This window comes from Rattus norvegicus, chromosome 1 (assembly GCF_036323735.1).
Source record: "Rattus norvegicus strain BN/NHsdMcwi chromosome 1, GRCr8, whole genome shotgun sequence".
NCBI lineage: Eukaryota > Metazoa > Chordata > Mammalia > Rodentia > Muridae > Rattus > Rattus norvegicus.
In genome coordinates this window covers 207,684,413-207,707,380 of record NC_086019.1, presented here as the reverse complement: position 1 = coordinate 207,707,380, position 22,968 = coordinate 207,684,413, and the positions used below count along the sequence as shown (strand labels likewise).

At 53.1% G+C, this 22,968-nt stretch overlaps 1 protein-coding gene across 3 annotated transcripts; it reads left to right on the top strand.

Annotated features, from left to right (window-relative positions):
- On the top strand, window positions 1-22,570 carry Trpm5 (transient receptor potential cation channel, subfamily M, member 5). Of its 3 annotated transcripts, NM_001191896.2 has the most exons (26): window positions 293-381; window positions 4,517-4,591; window positions 4,807-4,933; window positions 5,335-5,515; window positions 6,538-6,704; window positions 7,349-7,535; window positions 9,044-9,108; window positions 9,252-9,443; window positions 9,728-9,830; window positions 11,028-11,146; window positions 11,511-11,849; window positions 11,915-12,055; window positions 12,181-12,304; window positions 12,649-12,794; window positions 13,466-13,578; window positions 13,735-13,827; window positions 14,163-14,421; window positions 15,032-15,150; window positions 15,335-15,467; window positions 16,122-16,296; window positions 18,639-18,792; window positions 19,694-19,875; window positions 20,168-20,300; window positions 21,041-21,113; window positions 21,473-21,539; window positions 21,839-22,224. In NM_001191896.2, exons 2-26 carry the CDS (start codon window positions 4,578-4,580, stop codon window positions 21,925-21,927), a joined length of 3,495 nt encoding a protein of 1,164 aa, NP_001178825.2. In that variant the 5' UTR covers window positions 293-381; window positions 4,517-4,577; the 3' UTR covers window positions 21,928-22,224. The 3 variants fall into 3 exon arrangements, with proteins under 3 accessions (XP_038941363.1, NP_001178825.2, XP_038941360.1); XM_039085432.2 differs by lacking the exon at window positions 293-381 and having other exon boundaries at window positions 2,169-4,591; window positions 21,839-22,570; XM_039085435.2 differs by lacking the exons at window positions 19,694-19,875; window positions 20,168-20,300; window positions 21,041-21,113; window positions 21,473-21,539; window positions 21,839-22,224 and having other exon boundaries at window positions 1-381; window positions 18,639-19,499.
- Window positions 22,571-22,968: the final 398 nt, after the last annotated feature.

Below are 22,968 nucleotides of genomic sequence, written 5' to 3'. Positions count from 1 at the left end.
AGAAATTAAGCAGAATTCCCATCTGTCCTCTGACCTCGAGGAGGTTAGAGCGCAGGCACCCAGGCTGCCTTCTTTGACTGTGCTGGGTGGAGCCCATGGAGAAAAGGGCAGGATCCATGCTTCATCTAACCCCTCTTAACAGTGGGTACAGCTTCCTGGCCAGCCTGGATGTGCTCTCAGACCAATGGCACCAACCTGACCCTTGGTGGCTGGGTGGTACCCTATGTTCACTCACACCCAGCTTTCTAAGACATCATTGGCTGCCAGGTGCTGGGTGTGGTGTGGGGGGGGAGCAAGGGAGGAACACAGCCTGAAGTAGGTGAGTGGCTCCCACATTCAGTACCAGCAGCTACATGCCAGGAGTCTGGAAGGAACAGACAGGTAAGCTCACACCAGGGTCAGCTTGCACTGGGAATGGGGCCAGAAAATTGCCCAGTCCTCTGCTGAGCAGGTAGGAAGGGCAAGTAGGAGCCATGTTCTAGCCACATTCCTACCTCATGCTCTTCTTTCCTCAGCTCTATCAGGGATGGCATCAGGGGGACAGGTCTACTATGGGCAAGGGAAGGGGCTACCCATTGTATGGGAGGGTCTGGATGGAGAGCAATCCAAACTGTGAGCCTCAGACTTGGAGATTACATCTGCCACAGCGCCTCGGAAGGTCAGCCGGAGCTCAGGGGCTGGGGGAGGGGGCGGGGGTGGGGACACAGCCCCTCATAGTTGAGTCTATGTTCTGCTCTGTCAGGAATGTCAGGTCGCCTCACTGAGAGGATGAGGGATGCCATTCCAATTCATGCCTGCTGCATGCCGTGACCTTCTTGTCATTGTGGTTTTACCCACCTATCGCTCTAAGCTGGCACAGAGTTTAGGGACAAATAAGTTCAGGACCCCAGGGTCTGGGTGCCAGATCTGTCATGCTCTGGGCTCTTCCCATATTAGGGGCTGAGAAGTTCAGGCTGTTTCTATGACTGTCTCAGCTAGTAAGAGCCTCCATGGTCTTAAGTATCTGGTTTTTGCCTTTCAGAGTTCTGGCATAGGAAAATGATCAGAGTCTTGTAGCTCACCCCCCCCCAAATAAACCCACCAGCAAAGGGGGGCATTTTAGACCCAGACACCTGCACATGCAAATCCTATTTGCATGCCTTCCCTCTTTGTGGCCACATTTGCCTGGTGCTTGGCTCCTGCCCAAATGCCCCTCCACCTCAGCCTGGTGAGGAGAGCAAGGCCTGGCAGTTCCTGGGTGCTGCATCCACCTTCCATGGCATCCAGGAGTCTGGACCATCTATCCAGTCTATACTGAAACAAAGCAAGGTGACCTGCAGGGTCTATCTAATCCATTGTCCATGAGTGGGTGGTGTATTGTTGAACCCCATCTTGAAAGGCACTCTCTAGGGCCTAGACCTTGGAAAAGAAATCTCCAGAGACTCAGGAGCCTCAGAGAACTCCTCTCCCCAGCCAAAATGAGACTGTCCACGACTTTCCCACAGGGAACTAAGTGGGAAGAAGAATGGGCGGTCCAGTCTCATCCCCAGTCCAAAGACTGAAGACAAGCAACATGACTCCCATACTCCAACCCAGAGCACACATACAGCTTGACTTACCTCTCTTATTCCAGAGAACGTGTCCAGATGTGACTGGGGACTCTGTTCCCAATAGTGAGATTTCCTGTTAGCATTGTGTTTTTCACATGGACCTGAAGAGAGCTTTGTCTGGAAACAGGGTCTTTGTAGATGAGATGAAGGGAAGGTGGGAGCCCCGTCCCACTGATGGGGTTCTTATAGGAAGAGGAGAGTACAGACATGCCCGGACACAAGTCCCTGACCACAGAGGCAGGGACAGGCCACAGGCCTATAAACAAAGGGCCTGGAGCCCCTGGGAGTTGAAAGATGTCCTCAGAGCCCTCGGAAAGGCCACATAGCCCATCCGCTATTGGATTTTGGGTTTTTGTCCCTAACACTTCAGGACTGCATCTCAGCTGGGTCAGGCCTCCCAGCTTATAGTCCTCGTTCCGGCACACAGGGACATGCCTGTGACCCTTGGCAGGTTCCTACAGGAAACCCATCAGCTGTTTATTCCCATGGCTGGAGGACCTTATTCAAATCTTGTCCTGCAAGGGCCCTGGGTGTGAACTCCTAGGGTGGGTGGGGTGAATTTACATCTCCCACAACTGGGGCAGGATGGGCTGTGGGGGATCCAAGGAACCAAGGAGCTGGGCCTGATTACAGGAACCAGAGACAAGGGAGGGGACTTTACTGTGGTCACACAGTGACCCATGGTGGCTACCTTCATATAGGGCCACACACTGGAAAATCAGGGTAACATGACTCTCTTGGTCTAAAGGCCAAGGCGAGGCCCAGGTGTCCTCCTAGGTCTGCTTTCTGCTGCTTTGATAAAATACCATGGCCAAAGGCAACTCAGAGAGGAAAGGGTTAATTTCCATTTGCACCATGCAGTCTACCATGAAGGGAGCTCAAGGCAGAAATGTGGAGGCAGGAACTGAAGCAGAGTCCACAAAGACAGACATGCTACTAGCTTGCTCTTCATGGTTTCCTCAGTTGATTTTCTTATAGAACTCAGGACCACCTGCCCAGGGGTAGTACTGTCCCCAGTAAGCTGGATCTTCCCATGTACATCATTAATCAATAAAATGCCCCACAGACTTGCTTATAGGACATCTGATGTGGGCGTTTTCTCAATTGAAATTCCCTCCTCCCAAATGACCTTAGCTTATGTCAAGCTGACAGAAAAAGCTAAGCAGTACACCAGATAAGGGAAGCCACAAACAAACAAACAAACAAACAAACAAACCCAAACCAGCCATACCATCTAGAGCAGACCCCAGGAAGCCTCATCTTCCCAAGCCAGACAAGCTACAAAGAGTAGCCTTCCTACCTCTTCTGCCTCCGAGGGTCCTACCTCCAGTTCTCCCTTCCTATCCCCGCACCTGCTTCAGAAGAAGAGTGTATCCTACTCCACAGAACGGCTTACCACATCCCAGTTACACCTACAACAACAGGAAACAGTGCTCTTGCACCAAACGCAACAAGACTTAGTTTATACTGAGCTAAGTATGAGTGACTGGGGCTAACGAGACCCCAAGGGACATGTTCCACTGTGGCTGTGGTTATACTAACCTTTGCAGTCACAGAACAAAGGACAACAGGAAGTCAAAGCATTTATCAAACACATAGGTGGGATGACCAGGTAGGTGGGTTACAGCTAAGTGAGGGGAACTCTGCTATAGGCCTCAGATGCTGTCTGAGGACATTTTGGGTGGAAGCTTGAGGTTTGCTGCGAATACAGGCTAAAGCTTTTTGCCTGGTAGATGGATGTTAGGTCGGACAGTCGTAGTGAGTAGTAAATGGGTACTGAAGACAGCCCGAGAAAATTTAGCTATGGGTCTGAAACATTTCAACCTCCATAACTAGGACATTCTTATGAGTCAGTCATCTGCAGAAACTTCATCAGAGGTAAACATCAGCTCACATCTGCAAAGACTGAACTTCTGTAGAAGGTCATGTGCACAGTACCGGGAATTAGGGGTCTGTTGTATCTTTTGAGATGCACTTCCTTTTGGAGTAACACCATAACCATGCTGGCTCCAGTGATATGTAAGGGGGTACCTTGGCTCAGCTCTGTCCAGGTTAGCCACAAGAGGCAGAGAATAAGCCCTCTCACAACTTATACTGCCCTATCCCCTCCTTCTCAGCCCCCTCTGTGCACAGGTATTCCCCCCTGTAAAAAGTGTAGGTTCTGAAGTGCTCTTACGCAGGCACCCCAGAGCTGGGCACATGGGACAGTCGTGCTGATCTGGGAAGCATGGGGAAGTGGTATGCAAAGAGCTGTCCCAAGTCAGACAGGATCTCCACCCACAGTGGAGCCAGAGATCCTTCCAGCATGTTCTTCCTCCCTGTTTGGACACCTGCCTTCAGGAGCCAAGGTATGGTGAGGACAGGGCCACAATGTACAGTAGAGGTTTTTTGCCAGTCATCGAAGAAATACAGATCTGTAGGGAACCCAGCTGCATAGCCCAGGCTAGTCCACTCAAGTCACTGGAGTGAACGGTGGGGCTGAGGGGCCTAGCCTGGCTGGGTGGGTGGGAAAGAATCTGAGCTCAGTCAGGGTAAGAGATGCCGCAGGCAGCCTCTTTGTCCTCTATTTACCAAGGTGGGAACTTGGAGGGAAGTGCCTGGCAGGGTCTTTCTCTCCCTGCTTCCTCCTGTTCTCCCCCTTGCCCTCTTTACCTGTCACCCTCCATGGACTTCCCTTCCTGGCTTTTCTTTCTGCCTTCTGTTCCTGCTTCCCCTTTCTAGCCATCATCTCTGCCTCCCTACCCTGGACTTCCAGTTCCACCTGGGTCCCTCCTCTTCTCCACTCTGTCCTTCCAGCCTCCTTGCATCTGTGTTGGATCACATGCCTTCTCGCCTAACTACCCAGGCCAAAACTTGCAACCTTGTCTGGAGCAGCCAAGGTGTGGCTCCCATGGGTTGTGAAAATGAATTCCCTACTGTCTTTGGAGGTTTCCAGGAGACCCTCTGCAAAAGCCTCTGGAGAGCTGTGTCGAGGGTGTTGGAATCCAGATGCCCGGAGTTCGGTAAGTGTGAGAAACAGAGGCAGGCAGGTGGGTGTGCTGTGACCCCATCCCCGGAGGAGAAGGAGCCTGACTTTAGTTTCAGCTACTGAGAGGAAGGTGGTGGAGCCCAGATGGGACCGGCAGATGGACAGCTACCTCAGCTGGGATGGGTCTTCCTTATGAAGAGGGGAAGAGGGTGGCTAGTCCATCCTGTAGGTCCGTTGTATGTCCCACAGAAAAGTCACAATGCCGATGGCCCAGAGCTCTTGTCCTGGAAGCCCCCCAGATACTGGGGATGGATGGGAGCCAGTCCTATGCAAGGGAGAGGTCAACTTCGGAGGGTCTGGGAAAAAGCGAAGCAAGGTAAGGGCAATATGCACCTGAGTGAAATCCACCATGCCTGGAATCCCCACGTCTTACTTCCTCCTTAAAGCCCCATACTGGGACTTACTCACCCTGCGTCCATTCCTTATGAGCTGAGTGCAGAGACCCTGACTAGATGGGCAAAAATCAAGAGTTGCTTCCTGCCCTGGTGATAATGGGAACCTTCAAGTTCAGGGCTCCTACCTCACCGTCCACCCAGAGGGGGAGGATATATTGCAATGGCCATACCACACAGAAGACTTGCCCCAAGGAGGGAGGGTCTAAAGCCCGCCCTCCTGTGGCCTACCCTGTTCCATGAGCCTAGTCTCCTCCCCCATGATCAGAATCCCATAACTCAGTGCTGTCTACCCCCTGGAACCCACCAGCCCCTTACCCCACAGTTTGTGAAGGTGCCAAGCAATGTGGCCCCCTCCATGCTCTTTGAACTCCTGCTCACCGAGTGGCACCTGCCAGCCCCCAACCTGGTGGTGTCCCTGGTGGGCGAGGAACGGCTTTTTGCTATGAAGTCCTGGCTTCGGGATGTCTTGCGCAAGGGGCTGGTGAAAGCAGCTCAGAGCACAGGTAAGGCTCCCCCTGCCCTCAGTGGATGAGGTCTGCCCACATCACTTTACAACCAAGACAATCCACCACAGACACACCCTCTGGCCAAACTGATCTAGGCTAAGACTCTCTTCCCAGGTCATTCTGACTTGTGTCAAGTTGATGATTAAAATTAAGCGACGAGATGCTCAACAGTAAGAGCGTGTGCTGCTCTTGCAGGGATCTGGAGTTCTGTTCCCAGCACCCAGGTTAGGCCAGCTTGAAACTGCCTGTAATCCCAGCTGCGGGGAGATCCAACACCTCCAGTCTCCTCAGGCAGCTTCACGCATATGCACATATGGGCATACACTTACATAATTTTAAAAGCGAAATTAAAACTAACCAACATAGTGAGATAACTCAATGACTAAAGACCCCGAGTCTAGTCTCTAGCAACCACACAGAAAGTTGGGCATGAGGGTGTGTGCTTGTAGTCCCATTGCTACCGGAAACAGACAAGTTCCTGTAGCTTATGCCAGTGTCCGGCCAGACTTGTTCCAGGTTCATCAGAGACTATCTTACAGAGACAAGGTGAGTGGCACCTCTGGCCTCCACATACACCTGCCCCCTGACACGGGTGCCCTGCATGCACAAACATACCCAGCAAGAGGGTTGGAAGTTCTGAGTCTTTCTCACTGCAGAAGTGGTTATAATAAAGGAACAGTTTATGGTCAGATGCAGGTGAGAACCTTGTCATTCAGATCCTTGCCCAGAACAGGCTACAGGGCTGCTAGGACAAATCTTGGAAAAGGTCACTGTCTGCCACACACAGAGCCTCCCTGAACCTTAGTATTTCCATCAGCCTCAAAGTGCTCCCTGTAACTGGGCATGGTGGTACGTACTGTGCCTCCGGTACGTGGAACGCATGGAATTTCATGAGTTTCAGAATAGCCTGCATTGTAGAAACCTGTCTGGAGGGAAGAAAAAAAAAGTATTTCCCACTACTTGATTCCCTGGTCAGCCAGCTGTGAGGACTCCAGGACCTTTCTCTCCTCCTCCCACAGGTGCCTGGATCCTGACCAGTGCCCTCCATGTGGGCCTGGCACGCCATGTTGGACAGGCTGTACGTGATCACTCTCTGGCTAGCACGTCCACCAAGGTCCGTGTGGTGGCCATCGGAATGGCCTCTCTGGACCGAATCCTTCACCGCCAACTTCTAGATGGTGTCCAGGTTAGTGACAGGTTCAAGGGACCGTGGCTGATAGGCTTTAGTGGGCGTGGGTGGGTAGAGGAAGCTGTCGATGGGCTGAAGAACTGTGCTACCCCCAGGGGCCCTGAAAGGATTGAGAGGTGGGAGACAAGGGTGGGCTGCAGTATATGTTCCACGGAGCCCAGCACTTCCCAGCAGGTGGCAGCATCTCTCAGGGATAAGGGTGGCAACCTGCTGTACTCCCAACGGAGAGCCAGACCGATAACACTCTGGGCCCAGCCTGGCTGGACGGCTGTCCTCAATCCCAGCAAGCCCTGGCCAGGTGGCTTCTGCTCTATGGTATTCATACACATCCCCCACCCTGTAGACTGCTAAAGCATAACCAATGAGAAGCCCAGGAGGCCCCACTGAGGTGAAGTCTGGACCCCAGCCCAGAAGAGTCTAGAAGGTGGAGCTTGCACAGCCCTGGCCCCAGCTGTTTCCATGGTTCACTCATTCCAGGGAGGCCCCCAGCCCAGCAGTCCAGCCTCCCTCTGCCTGAGGGGTGGGGACTCTGAGGCCTTGCTGAAGCTTCACCCAGGGCCTCAGCATGGCGTGCACAGCCCAGCAAGGCCCAGCCCAAGCTGCTCCTGAGGTCTCTGCCTTTCCATGTCTCCTTGGCACAGGAGGATACTCCCATCCACTACCCAGCAGATGAGGGCAGCACTCAGGGACCCCTCTGCCCTCTGGACAGCAATCTCTCCCACTTCATCCTCGTGGAGCCAGGCACCCTTGGGAGTGGGAACGACGGACTGGCAGAGCTGCAGCTGAGCCTGGAGAAGCACATCTCTCAGCAGAGGACAGGTTATGGGGGTAAGGCTTGCTCTAGCTGCCCAGAGCAGCATCTTGGGGATGAATACATAGAAACATGACACACATCAGTAAAAACTTCATGGAGAGAGTGGGAAAGGCCTTCCAGGAAGGAGAAAGGGGAGTCCTGCGTGCCTGAGCATACGAGGCCTGGGAAGAAGAGCCATCAGTGTGGGATGGGAGAGTGACATAGCTGAGCAATGTGGCCCTGGCTACGCAGCCACATCCTGGCCAGACTACAGGGCAGATGCCACTGTTTTAATTGGCACTGTTCTGGCTGCAGACTCTGCTAGCCAATGGTCTTCCTAGAGGTGCAGTTCCCTTCACTGCCACCAGGGGGCAGAATTGCCAGAGGGAATGAATACATCTGTGGCTAATGGAGGGTGTGAAAGAGAAACTAGGAAAATAGTAAAGGACAAACTATTTATAAGCTACTATATCATTGCTTAGAAAGTGTGAGAATAATATATTATCAGGCAACAATATTTTTTTTTGGTAAAGCCAGTACACTTTAACAGTGGAAACAGATCTGTGTCTGATACCACAAAGGCCTCCACAGAACCACAGCAGACTGGGGCTGCTCCCACCAGCTTCTGACCCTTTGTTGGTCCAGTGTGTCTCTTACAACACAGAGCAACTCTATTCTATGCTGGTGGAGTGACTACCTAGCCTCAGTGTTCCTGCCTATGGGATGGGGCAGGTATAACCAGGTTTCATATCTTTCAAGTTCCTTTTGTGTTTAAAATGTCACATGACAGCTCCGGACAATGCAGATCTAAGGTTGAATGAAGTCTTGGGCCAACAGCTCAGGAATGTGATACACTGTCTGGGTTCACCTTCCACTGTTAAAGTGTACTGGCTTTACCAAAAAAAAAAAAATGTTGTCTGTTAATATATTATTCGCACACTTTCTAAGCAACTATAGTGGGGGGAAAGCCACTGTGTGTTGGGGATGTAGTTCGGTTAGTAGAGTGCTTGCCTTTTGTGCACAAAGCTCTAGGCTTAATCCCCAGCATAGAATAAATCAGTCACTGTGGCACTTGTCTGTAATTCTAGCGCTCTGGAGATACGAGCAGGGGATCATCATTCTAAACTACATTCCACAGTCAAAACCAGACTGGGCTTTATCAGACCCCAAGTTTAAAAAAAAGGGGGGGCGCTGGAGAGATGGCTCAGTGTTTAAGAGCACTGACAGCTCTTCCAGAGGTCCTGAGTTCAAATCCCAGCAACCACATGGTGACTCACAACCATCTGTAATGGGATCTGATGCCCTCTTCTGGTGTGTCTGAAGACAGCTACAGTGTACTCGTATATAATAAATAAATAAATCTTAAGAAGGAAAGGAAAGAAAGGAAGGAGGGAAGGAAGGAAGAAAAGGAAGGAAGAAAAGAAGGAAAGAAGGAAAGAGAAGGAAGGAAGCTTTTGCCAGGCCTGGGGATGTCTGAAGTAGGGGTGGTTCTGAATTCTCACTTTCTGAGCATCCAACGGTCTCATGACTGCTCTGTCCACAGGTACCAGCAGCATCCAGATACCTGTCCTTTGCTTGCTAGTCAATGGTGACCCCAGCACCCTAGAGGTAAGGACAGGGTGGGGTTGGGGGAGAAGCCGCTAGCTGAAGCCCTGAACGACATGATGGTTTTCCTGGGCACCTACAGGGTGGTGTGGAGGGCTGAGGCACCTTCTAAGCTTATCTGGGTGTCACCTTGTCTGACTCCCCAGAGGATGTCCAGGGCAGTGGAGCAGGCTGCCCCATGGCTGATCCTGGCAGGTTCTGGGGGCATTGCTGATGTACTCGCTGCCCTGGTGGGCCAGCCTCATCTCCTGGTGCCCCAGGTGACCGAGAAGCAGTTCAGAGAGAAATTCCCAAGCGAGTGTTTCTCTTGGGAAGCCATTGTACACTGGACAGAGCTGGTGTGTACTGCTGGGGGCTGCTACAGTCATCTTCTGCCTCTATCCTCCTGGCCTCCCCTGGGTGGGGATGCTCTTCCTGAAAGTCCCACAGGCCTAGCCTGTACCCTCTCCTACTATGCATCTCGGAATTATCTGGGTCCTTGTGTAGCAGAGAGACTAGACAGCTAGCCTGGTCCATCTGTGGGCAGTCCTGAGCTAGGCTTGTGGGTGAGCAGGGACAAAGTGGTCCATCTGAGGACCCTTCTAGGACGTATTCAGACCGCAAGCGTTCTTCCTGCTTTTAGCTACAGAACATTGCTGCACACCCCCACCTGCTCACAGTGTACGACTTTGAGCAGGAGGGTTCCGAGGACCTGGACACCGTCATCCTCAAGGCACTTGTGAAAGGTGAGCCAAATAGACCTGCCTTCGGAGGCCGCAGGACTTAGCAGTGCTCGCAGTGGGTACCTGTCAGCCCTTCCCAGGAAGGAAAGACGATTCACAAATTCACGAAGTTCAGTAGCTTATAATCTAGCCTCAGGGCGTTGTAACCAGCCCCAGTTCTGGAATTTTTCTATTACCCACGCCCGCCACACACACACCTCCCCAGGTCCTCGTCCCCTGCTTTCTGTCTAAGAATGTGAGTTTTGGGGCCATTTTACATGAACGGAATTACACTCCATGTTATTTGTACCCACCTTCCTTCTTGAAGCACGGTGCCCACAGACCCATCCCCATGTCAGCCCGTGCCCAAAAGTCCTTCCTTTCTATGGCTGAGTTCTAATGTCTACTGTGTAACTGTTCCATGGGTCCGGCCACTCAGGCAGCCACGGGTGGATATGTTGGATCACCACCCAGGCTTGTCCATGTAGCAGGGCCGACCTGGAGCAGGTGTGCACAGGCTGGAAGCTGGGAGAGGCAGTGCTGGGGAAGGGATGGGGACACACCCGAGGAAGGGCCCACTCTAAGACGGCCCAGGCTTCTAGGGGCTGGGGGTGTGGCTCATTTGGTAGAATGTCTGCGGACCACATACAAAGCCCTGGGTTCAATGTCAGCACCACACAAACCAGATGTGGTAGCTCCTACCTGGTAGACAGGAGGACCAGCTGCTCAAGCGGATGCAGAGCAAATTGGCTACAGAGCAAACTCACAGTCAGCAAAGACTACAACGGGGCAGCTCTGGATTTAGTCGTCCCCCTTCCCAGGACAGTAAGGCCCAGGAAGACACACACAGGACCACATGTGGTTTTCAGTGAGTCACGCTCCCACAGAGGCAAAAAGAAGCCTGCTGCTCTTAACTCTGGGGCTTGCCCATAACTGTGGCCTCCAGCGAAAGTGTCAGGAATCCCCCTAGAAGAAATGTGATTGCTTGAGAATGTACATCTCTGCCCTGTTCTTGGCCAAAAAGATGCTGGCCAAAGTTCTACATTACTGAGAGCACGCTTCTGCCTCACCAGACCATGTTCAGGGCGGTTCTGGGGTGTTGCCCCTGAATGCTCGGTCCTATGCTTCTTGCTGCTGTTTAAAGGCAGCTGCCGATCCCCATCGACTCACAGAGTTCTAGTCCCTCCCCTCCAGCTCTGTGGGACTCACCCCTACCCACAGCCTGCAAGAGTCACAGCCGAGACGCACAAGACTACCTAGATGAGCTCAAGTTAGCAGTGGCCTGGGATCGCGTGGACATTGCCAAGAGTGAAATCTTCAATGGGGACGTGGAGTGGAAGGTGCTCTCCCCCTCCAACTCCCCACCCCTGCCTGACTTGGGAACACCAGGCAGGGAATACACGAAGTCTGAAGTAGTGGGATTTCAGGGGTGTCATCTGGGCCCATTCTGTCTCAGATACTGCACTGGAGGGGGTCGAGATGACGCTAGGGAACACTCAAAGTCCCGACTGGGACAGAGGGAGTCCGAACACTCCTAAGGTCAACTCTCCAGACCTTTCCTATCCCCGGCTCCTGAGGCCAGTGTGCTTCGCTGACCCATGCCTGCGCTAGCTTCAGAGAACATGTTGGGGGTGTCCAGGGGAGGATGTTTACCCTCTCTCCCTTCCTTTTACTGTCCTGCTCCCCTCTACTGAGTGAATCCAGTCCTGTGACTTGGAAGAGGTGATGACAGATGCCCTAGTGAGCAACAAGCCTGACTTCGTGCGCCTCTTTGTGGACAGTGGTGCTGACATGGCCGAGTTCTTGACCTATGGGCGGCTGCAGCAGCTTTACCACTCTGTGTCCCCCAAGAGCCTCCTCTTTGAACTGCTGGAGCGTAAGCATGAGGAGGGTCGGCTGACACTGGCTGGCCTGGGTGCCCAGCAGACCCGGGAGCTGCCCGTTGGTCTGCCTGCCTTTTCACTCCATGAGGTCTCCCGAGTTCTCAAAGATTTCCTGCATGACGCCTGCCGTGGCTTCTACCAGGATGGGCGCAGGATGGAGGTAAGTAGAGCCAGGTTGGGCCAGCATGTGCTAGATATCCTAGATGTTGATGCCCTGATCTGCAGGAGAGAGGGCCACCCAAGCGGCCTGCAGGCCAGAAATGGCTGCCGGACCTCAGTCGGAAGAGTGAAGACCCATGGAGGGACCTGTTCCTTTGGGCTGTGCTGCAGAACCGTTATGAGATGGCCACATACTTCTGGGCCATGGTGAGCAGCCACCTGAGTCCATGGCTCCCTTGGACATCTCAAGAGGCAGACTGGGGAATGTTGGGATGGCTGGGCCACCTCCTAAAACCCTGTTTCTCCATCTCCATCTCCATCTCCATCTCCAGGGCCGGGAGGGTGTGGCTGCTGCTCTGGCGGCCTGCAAGATCATCAAGGAAATGTCCCACCTGGAGAAAGAGGCAGAGGTGGCCCGCACTATGCGTGAGGCCAAGTATGAGCAGCTGGCCCTCGGTGAGTCACAGGCAGACTGTGGTCCTCTGATAGCGGTGTGGCCCAGGGTAACCCCCATGGCCTCCTGTGTAGAGCAGAACACAGACCATTTCCTCCTGGGAATGGAAATTGGTCAGGAAGTGGAGGCCCTCACAATCCTGAGGGAGAAGGGGAAGGGCCAGAGAAGGTCAGAGGTTGGGAAGGGCCCTGAGGTCAGGTGGAGACTCTCAGTGGCCTTGTAGCATAGGAAGCCTGGCTAAACCCTAGGAAGTACTCAGGACATACACTGCAGAGGACTGGGGAGTGGGGGGCTCCCCAGGGACAAGGCATCAGCACTCCATCCCAGTAGCTGACTTTGCACACAGATCTTTTCTCAGAGTGCTACAGCAACAGTGAGGACCGTGCCTTTGCCCTGTTGGTGCGCAGGAACCACAGCTGGAGCAGGACCACCTGCCTGCACCTGGCCACTGAGGCCGATGCCAAGGCCTTCTTTGCCCATGATGGTGTGCAAGTAAGTGGCTGATCAGCCTAAGGACAGCCAGGGGGCAAGGAAGGTTGGCAGGACCCAGGCTAACCACACAGGACACCGAGGTACCTCTATTAATGACCCAGCCTGAAGTTTTTAGCACATGTCCAAACTACATAGGGAAGAGACGAGGAGAGTGGCTGAATTTCAGCTTCCTCCATCAAGGATGCTTTCCTAGCTTGGCTCTTGGGCCCAGCAACACCTGTTCTCAGTTCGTTTGTCTATACCCCAATCCATAATTCTGTTATTGAAAGGTTGCAACAGGGCTGGGGGTGTGGCTCATTGAGTAGTGTGTCCAGCATGCTCAAAGACCTGGATTCAATCCCCAGCACTCACTAAGTTGTGGCGCATGCCAGGAATCTTATTACTACGGGGGTAGAAAAAGAAGGCCCGGGAGTTCTAGGCCATCTTCAGGTATGCAGTTGATAGTGATAGTTATCCTGGGTTATAGGAGACTTCCTCAAAGAGAAAAGAAGAAAAGGCAGGCAGGCTGCAAAACAATCAAACATAGGCTGTCGAGAAGAGTGTGCCCTTCGGTCAGAGCAGGTGCTCCAGGAGGGGCCTTGAGAAGGGTCTGGAAAGCGTATCTCAGGCACACAGCCCTACGTGAGTGCAAGCGCGATGGTAGGCAGCCAGAACATGTGACTTTATTCTAGGCATTCCTGACGAAGATCTGGTGGGGAGACATGGCCACAGGCACACCCATCTTACGACTTCTGGGTGCCTTCACCTGCCCAGCCCTCATCTACACAAATCTCATCTCCTTCAGGTAGGTCGACCTAGACAGCGGCAGGAGCCAGTCTCGTTCTCCTCACGTCTTGTAGCCTCATGTCCAGTTGGCTATGTGAGCGCCCTCCTCCACCCCGATTCTCTGTGGTTCCAGTACTTTCTCCCATCTACGTGCTTGGGATATTCTGTGTTGCAGTGAGGATGCCCCGCAGAGGATGGACCTGGAAGATCTGCAGGAGCCAGACAGTTTGGATATGGAAAAGAGCTTCCTGTGCAGCCATGGTGGCCAGTAAGGGGTGGCGGGGGCGGTGAGGGGGATCAAGGGGGCAGGAAGGATGCAATGAGCAGAGGAGAGAAGGAGCTAGAAAATGGAAAGATAGAGTGGGTCTGGAAAGAGAGAGGGCAGAAAAATGGAGGAAGACTATGAGCTAGAAGAGACAGAGTGGGGCCAAGAAGGTAGGGGATGGAGAGGGTTAAGAAGAATAGAGAATGCTGAGAAGGATGGAGGGAGAATAAGACTGCCACTAGGCAGTGGCCAGCTGCTAGACACATGGTAGAGAGTCAGGCTCCCATGGGGTACTGTGGTTTGGAACCTCCTCACTATGGTCCTCTGCACTCACACAGATTGGAGAAGTTAACAGAGGCGCCAAGGGCTCCTGGCGATCTAGGCCCACAAGCTGCCTTCCTGCTCACACGGTGGAGGAAGTTCTGGGGCGCTCCTGTGACTGTGTTCTTGGGGAATGTGGTCATGTACTTTGCATTCCTCTTCCTATTCTCCTACGTCCTGCTGGTGGATTTCAGGCCACCACCCCAGGGGCCATCTGGGTCGGAAGTTACCCTGTATTTCTGGGTCTTCACACTGGTGCTGGAGGAAATCCGACAGGTCAGTGGTCAGCATGGCCTGCTCCTGGCCTCTGCAATTCAGGCTGTGTTATATGTGCCTCGGGTGGGACCTGATTTGCGTAAGCTAGGACTTTCTTAATCTACAGAACAAAACCACTGCGTAGCCCTTCTGTCAACCCACTCTAGGTCCTAGTCCTGGTCACAGGCTGAGCTCCAGTCCCAGAGCCAACCTGAGCTGATTTCAACTCCATCCTGAACCCTGACCTCTGCTCCAGATTGATCGTGATCATGATTTCCTAGTTAGAGTCTGAACCCTGACCTGAGTCACTGGCTAAGTCCAGACCCTCAATGTAAACTGACCCTGAACCCTGATCTGAGTCACTGGCTAAGTCCAGACACTCAAAGTAAACTGACCCTGAGTTTCAGTCACAGACAATCCTGACCCTAAGTTTAGATTGACCTCATTTTTTTGACCCCAGACTCATCCCTAAAATCTCTTCAATTGATATCTCCAGTCCTAGCCATACAGTGGGTGCTAGTCATCAATTGATTCTGATTAACTTGGAAACTGAGCTCTGATTCATGCAGATTCCACCCTGGTCTCACCAAGAGAGACCTGGTACTGCAACCAGGCTTTCTCCCTCTGCCAGGGATTCTTCACAAACGAGGACACCCGTCTGGTGAAGAAGTTCACTCTGTACGTAGAAGACAACTGGAACAAATGTGACATGGTGGCCATCTTCCTGTTCATTGTTGGTGTCACCTGTAGGTCTGTAGCCTCATGTGGGCTGGTGGGCAGGTTCATGGGGCCTACTTAGCCCTCTGAAACCCTTGTGGTCCTGGAACCTGGTTTTTGGCCAGTTGACTGGCATACTTTGTGTCTTGGGGGAAAACTTCTTGCCCTCCATGAACACCAGCACCAGCAGCCTTATCCAGCCTTGGTCCCTCTTTAGAATGGTGCCCTCCGTGTTTGAGGCTGGCCGGACTGTTCTGGCCATTGACTTCATGGTGTTCACACTTCGGCTCATCCACATCTTTGCTATTCACAAGCAGCTGGGTCCTAAGATCATCATTGTAGAGCGGATGGTGGGTTCTTGGGAACCCAACCCTGGATAGATGGGAACCCAGATTCACTGGATGGTGACCCTAAACTTGTGGTGGTGGTGGTGGTGGTGGTGGCAGCGGCGGCGGTGGTGGTGGTGTGAGTCCCTTGGGATCCCAGCCCTGGATAGCTTCAGAGCCCAGAGGAACACTGGCTCATAGATGGGAAGGGCACTGAGTTTTGACTCTGGATGGGCATGACCTACTAACTTCGTCCAATTAGAGGGGAGACCCTTATAACTCTAGCTTTGGATAGATGGCAGCCCATGGGACCCTAGCCCTGGGTGAGATGAGCTTCCCAGAACCCTAACTTGGGTTATGGGGTGAGCCCTCTTGGACCTTGACCTTGGGTGGTGGTGAGCCCTGTGCTATCCCGACCTTGGGTAGCAGTGAGAATCCTGGGACCTCTGACCCTGGATCGGAGTAAGTACTGAACCCCCAACCAAGGTAATTGTGAGAACCCTAATACCCCAGGCCTGGGAGGGGATGACCCCCATGGGATTCTAACCCTAGGTTGAGGTGAAAAACCCTAGAACTCCAACCCTAGGTGAGGGTAAGTTCTCTGAACTCCACCCTGGGTTGAATGAGCCCCTCTGTGACCCCTGAGGCCATCCATGACCCATGACCCTCTTCCTGCAGATGAAAGATGTCTTCTTCTTCCTCTTCTTCCTGAGCGTGTGGCTCGTGGCCTATGGCGTGACCACTCAGGCCCTGCTGCACCCCCACGATGGCCGTCTGGAGTGGATTTTCCGCCGTGTGCTCTACAGGCCTTACCTGCAGATCTTTGGGCAAATCCCTCTGGATGAAATTGATGGTTCGTGCTGAGCCAGGAAGGGTGGGCTGATGGGCTAGTGGGCTGTAGGAGATGTGCTCCTCCACTGGGACTTCTGAGTCACCAGGTCGCTGGCTGAAAATGGCTGAAACAATGGCATCCTAAGTTTAGGCCACAGGCCTCGCACACCTTCTAGGCTGAGATCCAGAGTAGGGCAAGACACAGCCAGCCATGGAGCCCCCAACCTTTCCTTGGCTGAGAAGTCGGCCAGGGAGATCCTGAATATGCAGGGCTGGCTTCCTGCCTAGGGAGGTCAAGTGATGTAGTGGGCCTCAACTTGTGTGTGTTACCTGTGGGTGTCAGGCTTGCCTGTAATCACCAGTGTCCCCTCAATCGAGGCCCTACACCTAGTTATGGCTGAAGGAAATTCTAGGGACTTCACGACAAGTGAATGCAGCTCCGTACTTACTGCAGGGGTCTTGTGGGTAGTGGATCCAGAATGGGGATCTAGGAGGACCTAAGGTGGTAGGGATTCAGCTCATTAGGCCAGAAAGAGGCCTAGAGAGTGGGGGATCAGGACAGAGGCTCCATATGTCACTACTGGACATGTGCAGGCTTAGTGATAGGGTTCAGATTCAGGCATTGGGGGAGGTGTCAGTGTTCTGGCTTGTGTCAAGGGATGTAGTGTTAACTAACCATGAGGTCATGCCATTTGGATGGTCAGTAGAAACCTGACCTCAGCCATCCTGGGGGAGGCCATTAATGAGGCCAGGTCAGCAATTATAGCACTTGATGAATATTTGTCAACAGATGACAGTGAGATTGGAGCAAGCCAAGCCCTCCAGGGACAGAAGGGCTGGAAATTAACTTCTAATTGGGGTGTTCCCAAGCCATACCCTGGGCTGTTTTCTTCTCCCCACCACACTGCCTTTGGTGTTTGCTCAACCTGAGCCATCACTTTTCTAGGCCATTAGCTTAAGCAGACATTGCCTATTTCTCCCTTCCCCGTCCAGACATATGGCCTTATGGCCCCAGTCCCTGGGGCCAGGAAGAGGAAGGTGAGTACCCTAGCCAAGGCAGCTCTGGGGTCTCAGTTCTGTAGTAACTACAACTCCAGTTTCTCATTCACAGGTATTGGGGAACAGGCTCAGGCCACCTGACAGCTTAGAAGGGTAGCAGGGCGGTCCTTAGTCTAGGCACGGAGGCCACTGCAGGGTCAGCAGAACCACTACGGATGTGGCAGGCAGAGTGAGCCATGAAGTAGCCTTGACAGTCCCTACACACTGTATCTGTTATGCTGGGAGTGGCCTGTGCTCTCACATGCCTGTTCTCAGAGGGAAACTGAGGACTGGGTACTTTTCTGGCCCAGTCTGCGGGGTATAGAGACCTGGGAAGTCCTCATCTCTCCTCTACACCACACACTTCCTCCTTTTCCCACCAGGCTCTGGGCTTCAGGGTCAAATTTGCGTTCAATCAGGCCAGGCAGAGCTTCTCAGACCCCGGGCAGGATTTACAGCTTTTCAAAGGAGGGCTTGGCCACTCCTCTGGGGCACCTAGGGAAGGGAAGAGAGTCAGAGAAACAGAACCTGGAGTAGATTCATAGGCTGGGGGATGGGGTGACTGCTAAAGCAGCCTCAGAGGGGGCAAGATAGGATCTGCCTCTCCCAGATGATTAAATGCAACCCCCCCCTAGAATACAACACTTCACAACTCACATGGGTTGACTGGTCATAATGACTCACTGGAGCAACAAGGCAGGGATTTGTCCCAGGAAGGGAGACAAGGTCATAAGGATGGCAGTACAAACGGGTAGACCTTGAAAGTCAAATATCCCAAAATTGTACCCCAAGGCAGCCTCCCCTAGAGCATCACCCATAAGACAGAGAGCTGGAAGAACAGAAGCAATAGCAAGTCACTGAAATGTACAGGCGGTCCACTTGCATGCACATGCATATATGCCCACACCTGCTTACACAGTTATGCATCAGCACACAGCATGGATGAAGCCAGGAGGAGGGATGGCGACATCAGCCTATGCTGCCCTGCAGGCTTGGCCAGGGTGGGGCCCTCCAGGGGAGAAGTATAAATAAAGGGGATGGCATTTATAAGGGGCTAGCACTGTGACTCAGACTCCTTGGGGGATGCCCAGGGCTTTGAGTACTCCCATTATGGGCAGAGATACCTAGAAAGCTGCAGGTCCACTTTCCATTTGGTTTGGTGAAACTAGGGCTGGCTTTTCACAATGGGACTTTTAGTGCTTAAACTAGCTAGCCCCACATGAACCAAGCCCCTGGCCACCCACCCAGCACCCGCACCCTGCCAGCCTCAGCTTGCCTCAGCTTGGAACCACACACCCAATCTGAAGGGGTCTGTTTGCCTTGCAGAGGCCCGTGTGAACTGCTCTCTTCACCCGTTGCTGCTGGACAGCTCAGCTTCCTGCCCTAATCTCTATGCCAACTGGCTGGTCATTCTCCTGCTGGTTACCTTCCTCCTCGTCACTAATGTGCTACTTATGAACCTTCTGATCGCCATGTTCAGGTACCCTCCTACCTCCACATCTGGCCACCTGCCCTCACCAATCCCTGCTCCCTCTTAGTAGGGCTGGTTTTGGGGTGCTGACAGAGACAGAACCCATGTCCTAGTATTTTGCTGCTGTGTCCACTGGGCTGGACCTGCAGTAGAGGGCCAACACTCTAGGTACAGACATACTATGAGCCCACCCCTGCTGTCTGTCCTGTTAGGAAGGAGGGTGAGTCTACAGGGTTGGGGACTTAGAGCTGTGTAAACACCCCCTCCCCTCCATTGAGTAAACTCCACTGCAGCATACCCGAGAATGTGCCTGAGCAGACACCCATCCTAGCCTCCTTTCTGTTGATTTGATATAACTGACTGAAAGCAGGTTAGGAGAAGAAAGGGCTTACTTCGACTTACACTCCCATATCACAGTCTGTCACTGAGGGAAGGCAGGGCAGGAGCTCAAAGCAGGAACCACAGAGGAGTGCTGTTGGCTAGCTTACTCAGGCTCATATTTACCCAGATTTCTTACACAGCTCAAGACCTCTTGCACAGGCCACAGTGGGCTGGGCCCTCCTACGTTAATCTAATCGCCCACAGACACATCCACAGGTCATATGACCTTGACAGTCCCTCTGTTGTGGTTCCCTTCCTAGGTGACTCTAGGCTGTGTCAAGTTGATAGTTAAAGCTAACTCTATTAGCCTCCATCTTTCTGAAAGGGTTCCCAGGACAGCCTAGCTACCCACTGGATGCAATGGGGGATGGCATACAAGGAGTGGGGGGTGAAGGGGTGAGATGAAGGACGGCAAATGAGACACAGGGGGTTGCATGTGGGGTGGGAGGTAGATGTCAGGTTGAGATAGGGTGCTTTCGTGGCAGGGAGAGCAGCTTATAAGGCAAGGGCTTGGCTATGTGTCCTGTAGCTACACATTCCAGGTGGTGCAGGGCAATGCAGACATGTTCTGGAAGTTTCAACGCTACCACCTCATCGTTGAATACCACGGAAGGCCGGCTCTGGCCCCGCCCTTCATCCTGCTCAGCCACCTGAGCCTGGTGCTCAAGCAGGTCTTCAGGAAGGAAGCCCAGCACAAACAGCAACACCTGGGTGAGGTCCCAAGCTGGATGCCACTGCTCCTGAGGGTCCCAACGGACAGAGGAGATCACAGAAGGGACTGGGGTTCCTCATCTAGGCCAGGTTAACCAAAGCTTCAGGTACAGACTAGACAGCCACAAGGCCAGCCTGTCCCCTTGCAGCCTGAGATCCCTGCATGGGGCTTATTTCTGTCATCTACCTTGTGCTCTGCCTGGCGGCATCTGCCCTTGGTCTCTCTTGCATCAGCGCCTAGGGAGAGCCCACACAGCTCTCCGACGCTTGCTGCTGTCTCCCACATTGCCAGAGAGAGACTTGCCTGACCCCGTGGACCAGAAGATCATTACCTGGGAAACAGTTCAAAAGGAGAACTTCCTGAGTACCATGGAGAAACGGAGGAGGGACAGTGAGGAGGAGGTGCTGAGGAAAACGGCACACAGGTGAGGCAGCCTGTGGGACCCCAGACAACAGGCATGTAAGGACCAGGCTGTCGGGTGCCATCTTCCTGGTCATGAGCTGCTCAGAGACGTAGAAGGGGCCCTGCCAGGAGGCAGGTCAACTCATGCAGCAGGGTTGGGCTGATCTTGGTCGGCTGGGTGCTATGAGAGGCAGTTAAGTCTGGAAGGGGCTCCCCATTGTGAACACATGGAGGTGGGGGAATATCTAGCCTTTTCAGTAATGGGTGGGGTTTTCTGAACTGTCTTAAGATGGGTGAGACCATCTAGTGCCAGTAAAAGAACCTCTGAGCTAGGCAAGCAGGCCTGGGTCACAAGACCCAGCTCTCTTGCTCTAGGAAGAGGGTGTATGTGTGTGAGTTGGGAGCATAAGCCCATAAGTAGGCAGCTTTCTGTGATGGGACTCTCTTCCTCCTCTCTCAAGTCTGAAGATCCACCCCTAGTCGGTGCTCGATGGTGGAGGGGGCTGTTCCTGAATGCTTATAGGGATGACCTGCTGGTTATCCTATTGCTTGGTGGTCAATTCCAAGCAGGGACAGGATCTCAATCTCTTGGAGGGTACAGAAGTGCTCCAAATCCAAAGACCGGCCCCAGATAATGATTGGAAGGACAGTAGGGCAAGAGGCGACAGTTGACTGAGGCCCTGAGAAAGCAGTTAGGACAGGCAGGCTCCCCCTTGTGGAATGCCATGGAAGTGTCACAACTGCGGCTGGCCTGCTTTCCAGAGTGGACTTGATTGCCAAATACATCGGGGGTCTGAGAGAGCAAGAAAAGAGGATCAAGTGTCTGGAGTCACAGGCAAGCTAGCAACTCAACTGTCCACTTTTCTTCCTGGGGTGGGGACACCCTTCTGGGAACTACCACAGCCCTGTACCAGCATCCTGATGGGTAGGTAGCATCAACCCTGAACAGAGCAGAAAGATTATGGGCAGGACAGGTGAGACCTCAGGGCACACTGGTCCAACAAAACCTAGGTTCAACACCACATCTGGTCACCACCCCTTATCGTGCTCTATGGGGCAACCTGGTCCAGAGTGTGGAGTCCCAGGGCAAGAATAGCCCTGGTAGGAGGGCAATCATGTGGGAGGAAAGCAACCCCCCTCGTTCCCCCCAACAACCCTCGCCAAAGTCCCAGTATCTCCCTTGGCTCTCTCTAGGCCAACTACTGTATGCTCCTCTTGTCCTCCATGACTGACACACTGGCTCCTGGAGGCACCTACTCAAGTGAGTGTTGGTTCAGGCTATGGGAATGAGATGGGTATGGGCTCCTCCCTTCAGCCACCAGATTAAGGCAAGAGAAAAGCTTCGGGCTGCATATTGGATCCTGCCTTCTCCATCTGTGTTAGAGGTTCCTGCTACCCTTCGCAGGCCACTATTTCTGAGGCATACAGGTGCCCAAGGCTCTGCCTAGCACTGGTCTTGCTATCCTTACCACTTTCCATGTCCTGGCCCTTGTCTCACTCCTGCCCTGCCCCAGCTGGGGCTTTCCAGCTAAGGATCCTTTCTCCCTTTCTTGCTCCCAGGTTCTCAAAACTGTGGTCGCAGGAGTCAGCCAGCCTCTGCTAGAGACAGGGAGTACCTAGAGGCTGGCTTGCCACACTCAGACACCTGAAATGGAGAAACCACTTGCCCTAGAGCTCCAGACCTGGCCAGATTGAGGTTTTGGGTCACATCAACCTTCCCCTGCCCCAGCAGCCCCGAGACCTTGCCGCAGACCATGTCTTGGACACCTCTTCCTATGAAAATGAGACTCATGTCTTTGGCATCTATCTGGGAGCCCCAGGCGTCCTCTCCAGCAGGGGAAGTTTTCTCATGTCCTACCTAAAACTTTCACCAGCTAAGACTGGACAGCTGGAACTGGCCAAGTCCCACATGGGATACCATCTGCCTGGATGGGGCTACTTACGTCTAGCCTGTCTTACCCTGAGTTCCAAAGAGGCCAACCTCTTAAACACTAGAGGTTTCCTTCTTGTCCTCTGATTCATCCATCAGCCGACCAGCTTCTAGAGGGCAGGACTCAGATCTACTGTAATCAGCTCCCATCCTTCAGCCCCCACAGCATAATTTGTGTGATTGTCCTGGCACAAACCCCAAGATACTGCTCAAGGGTACCCAATGCTATTTTACTTTCTATAAAGCCTGTAGACCACCTCAACTAAGCTAAACTGGACCACAGGGGTGGCTAAACCAACATTTCAAACACCTGGGGAACATGGAGTTATCTGACCCAATGAACAGCATCTCTGTTCCTTCTACTACTTCTCAAATTAAATGACCACCCAGGTCCTTTCTAGGCGAACTACAGAGACTGGGGCAGACCCGGTGCTTAGCAGGCCAGGCTGGCTAACTTGGTCCAAGTCCCTGGCCTCCACATGAAATACTCACTCGTGCATCCTTCTCCTCCTCCCTGGCCCAGCTTCAGCTGAAGGATCTAGCATCAGCTGTGTCTTATACAGAGGTCACAAGTCCTGGAGACATACAGCCCGGACACCAACCATTTGCTGGCTCACAACTTATCCTCTTCCTAGAACCCGTGGTCTGTGCGGGCCCAGTGCTGGGGCTGCACTGGTTTCTGGGGGGCAGGGGGACCATATTATGCTCATCCAGTACCATCAGGGGCACAAGGCTGAACACAGCTACGAGCCCACTCCCT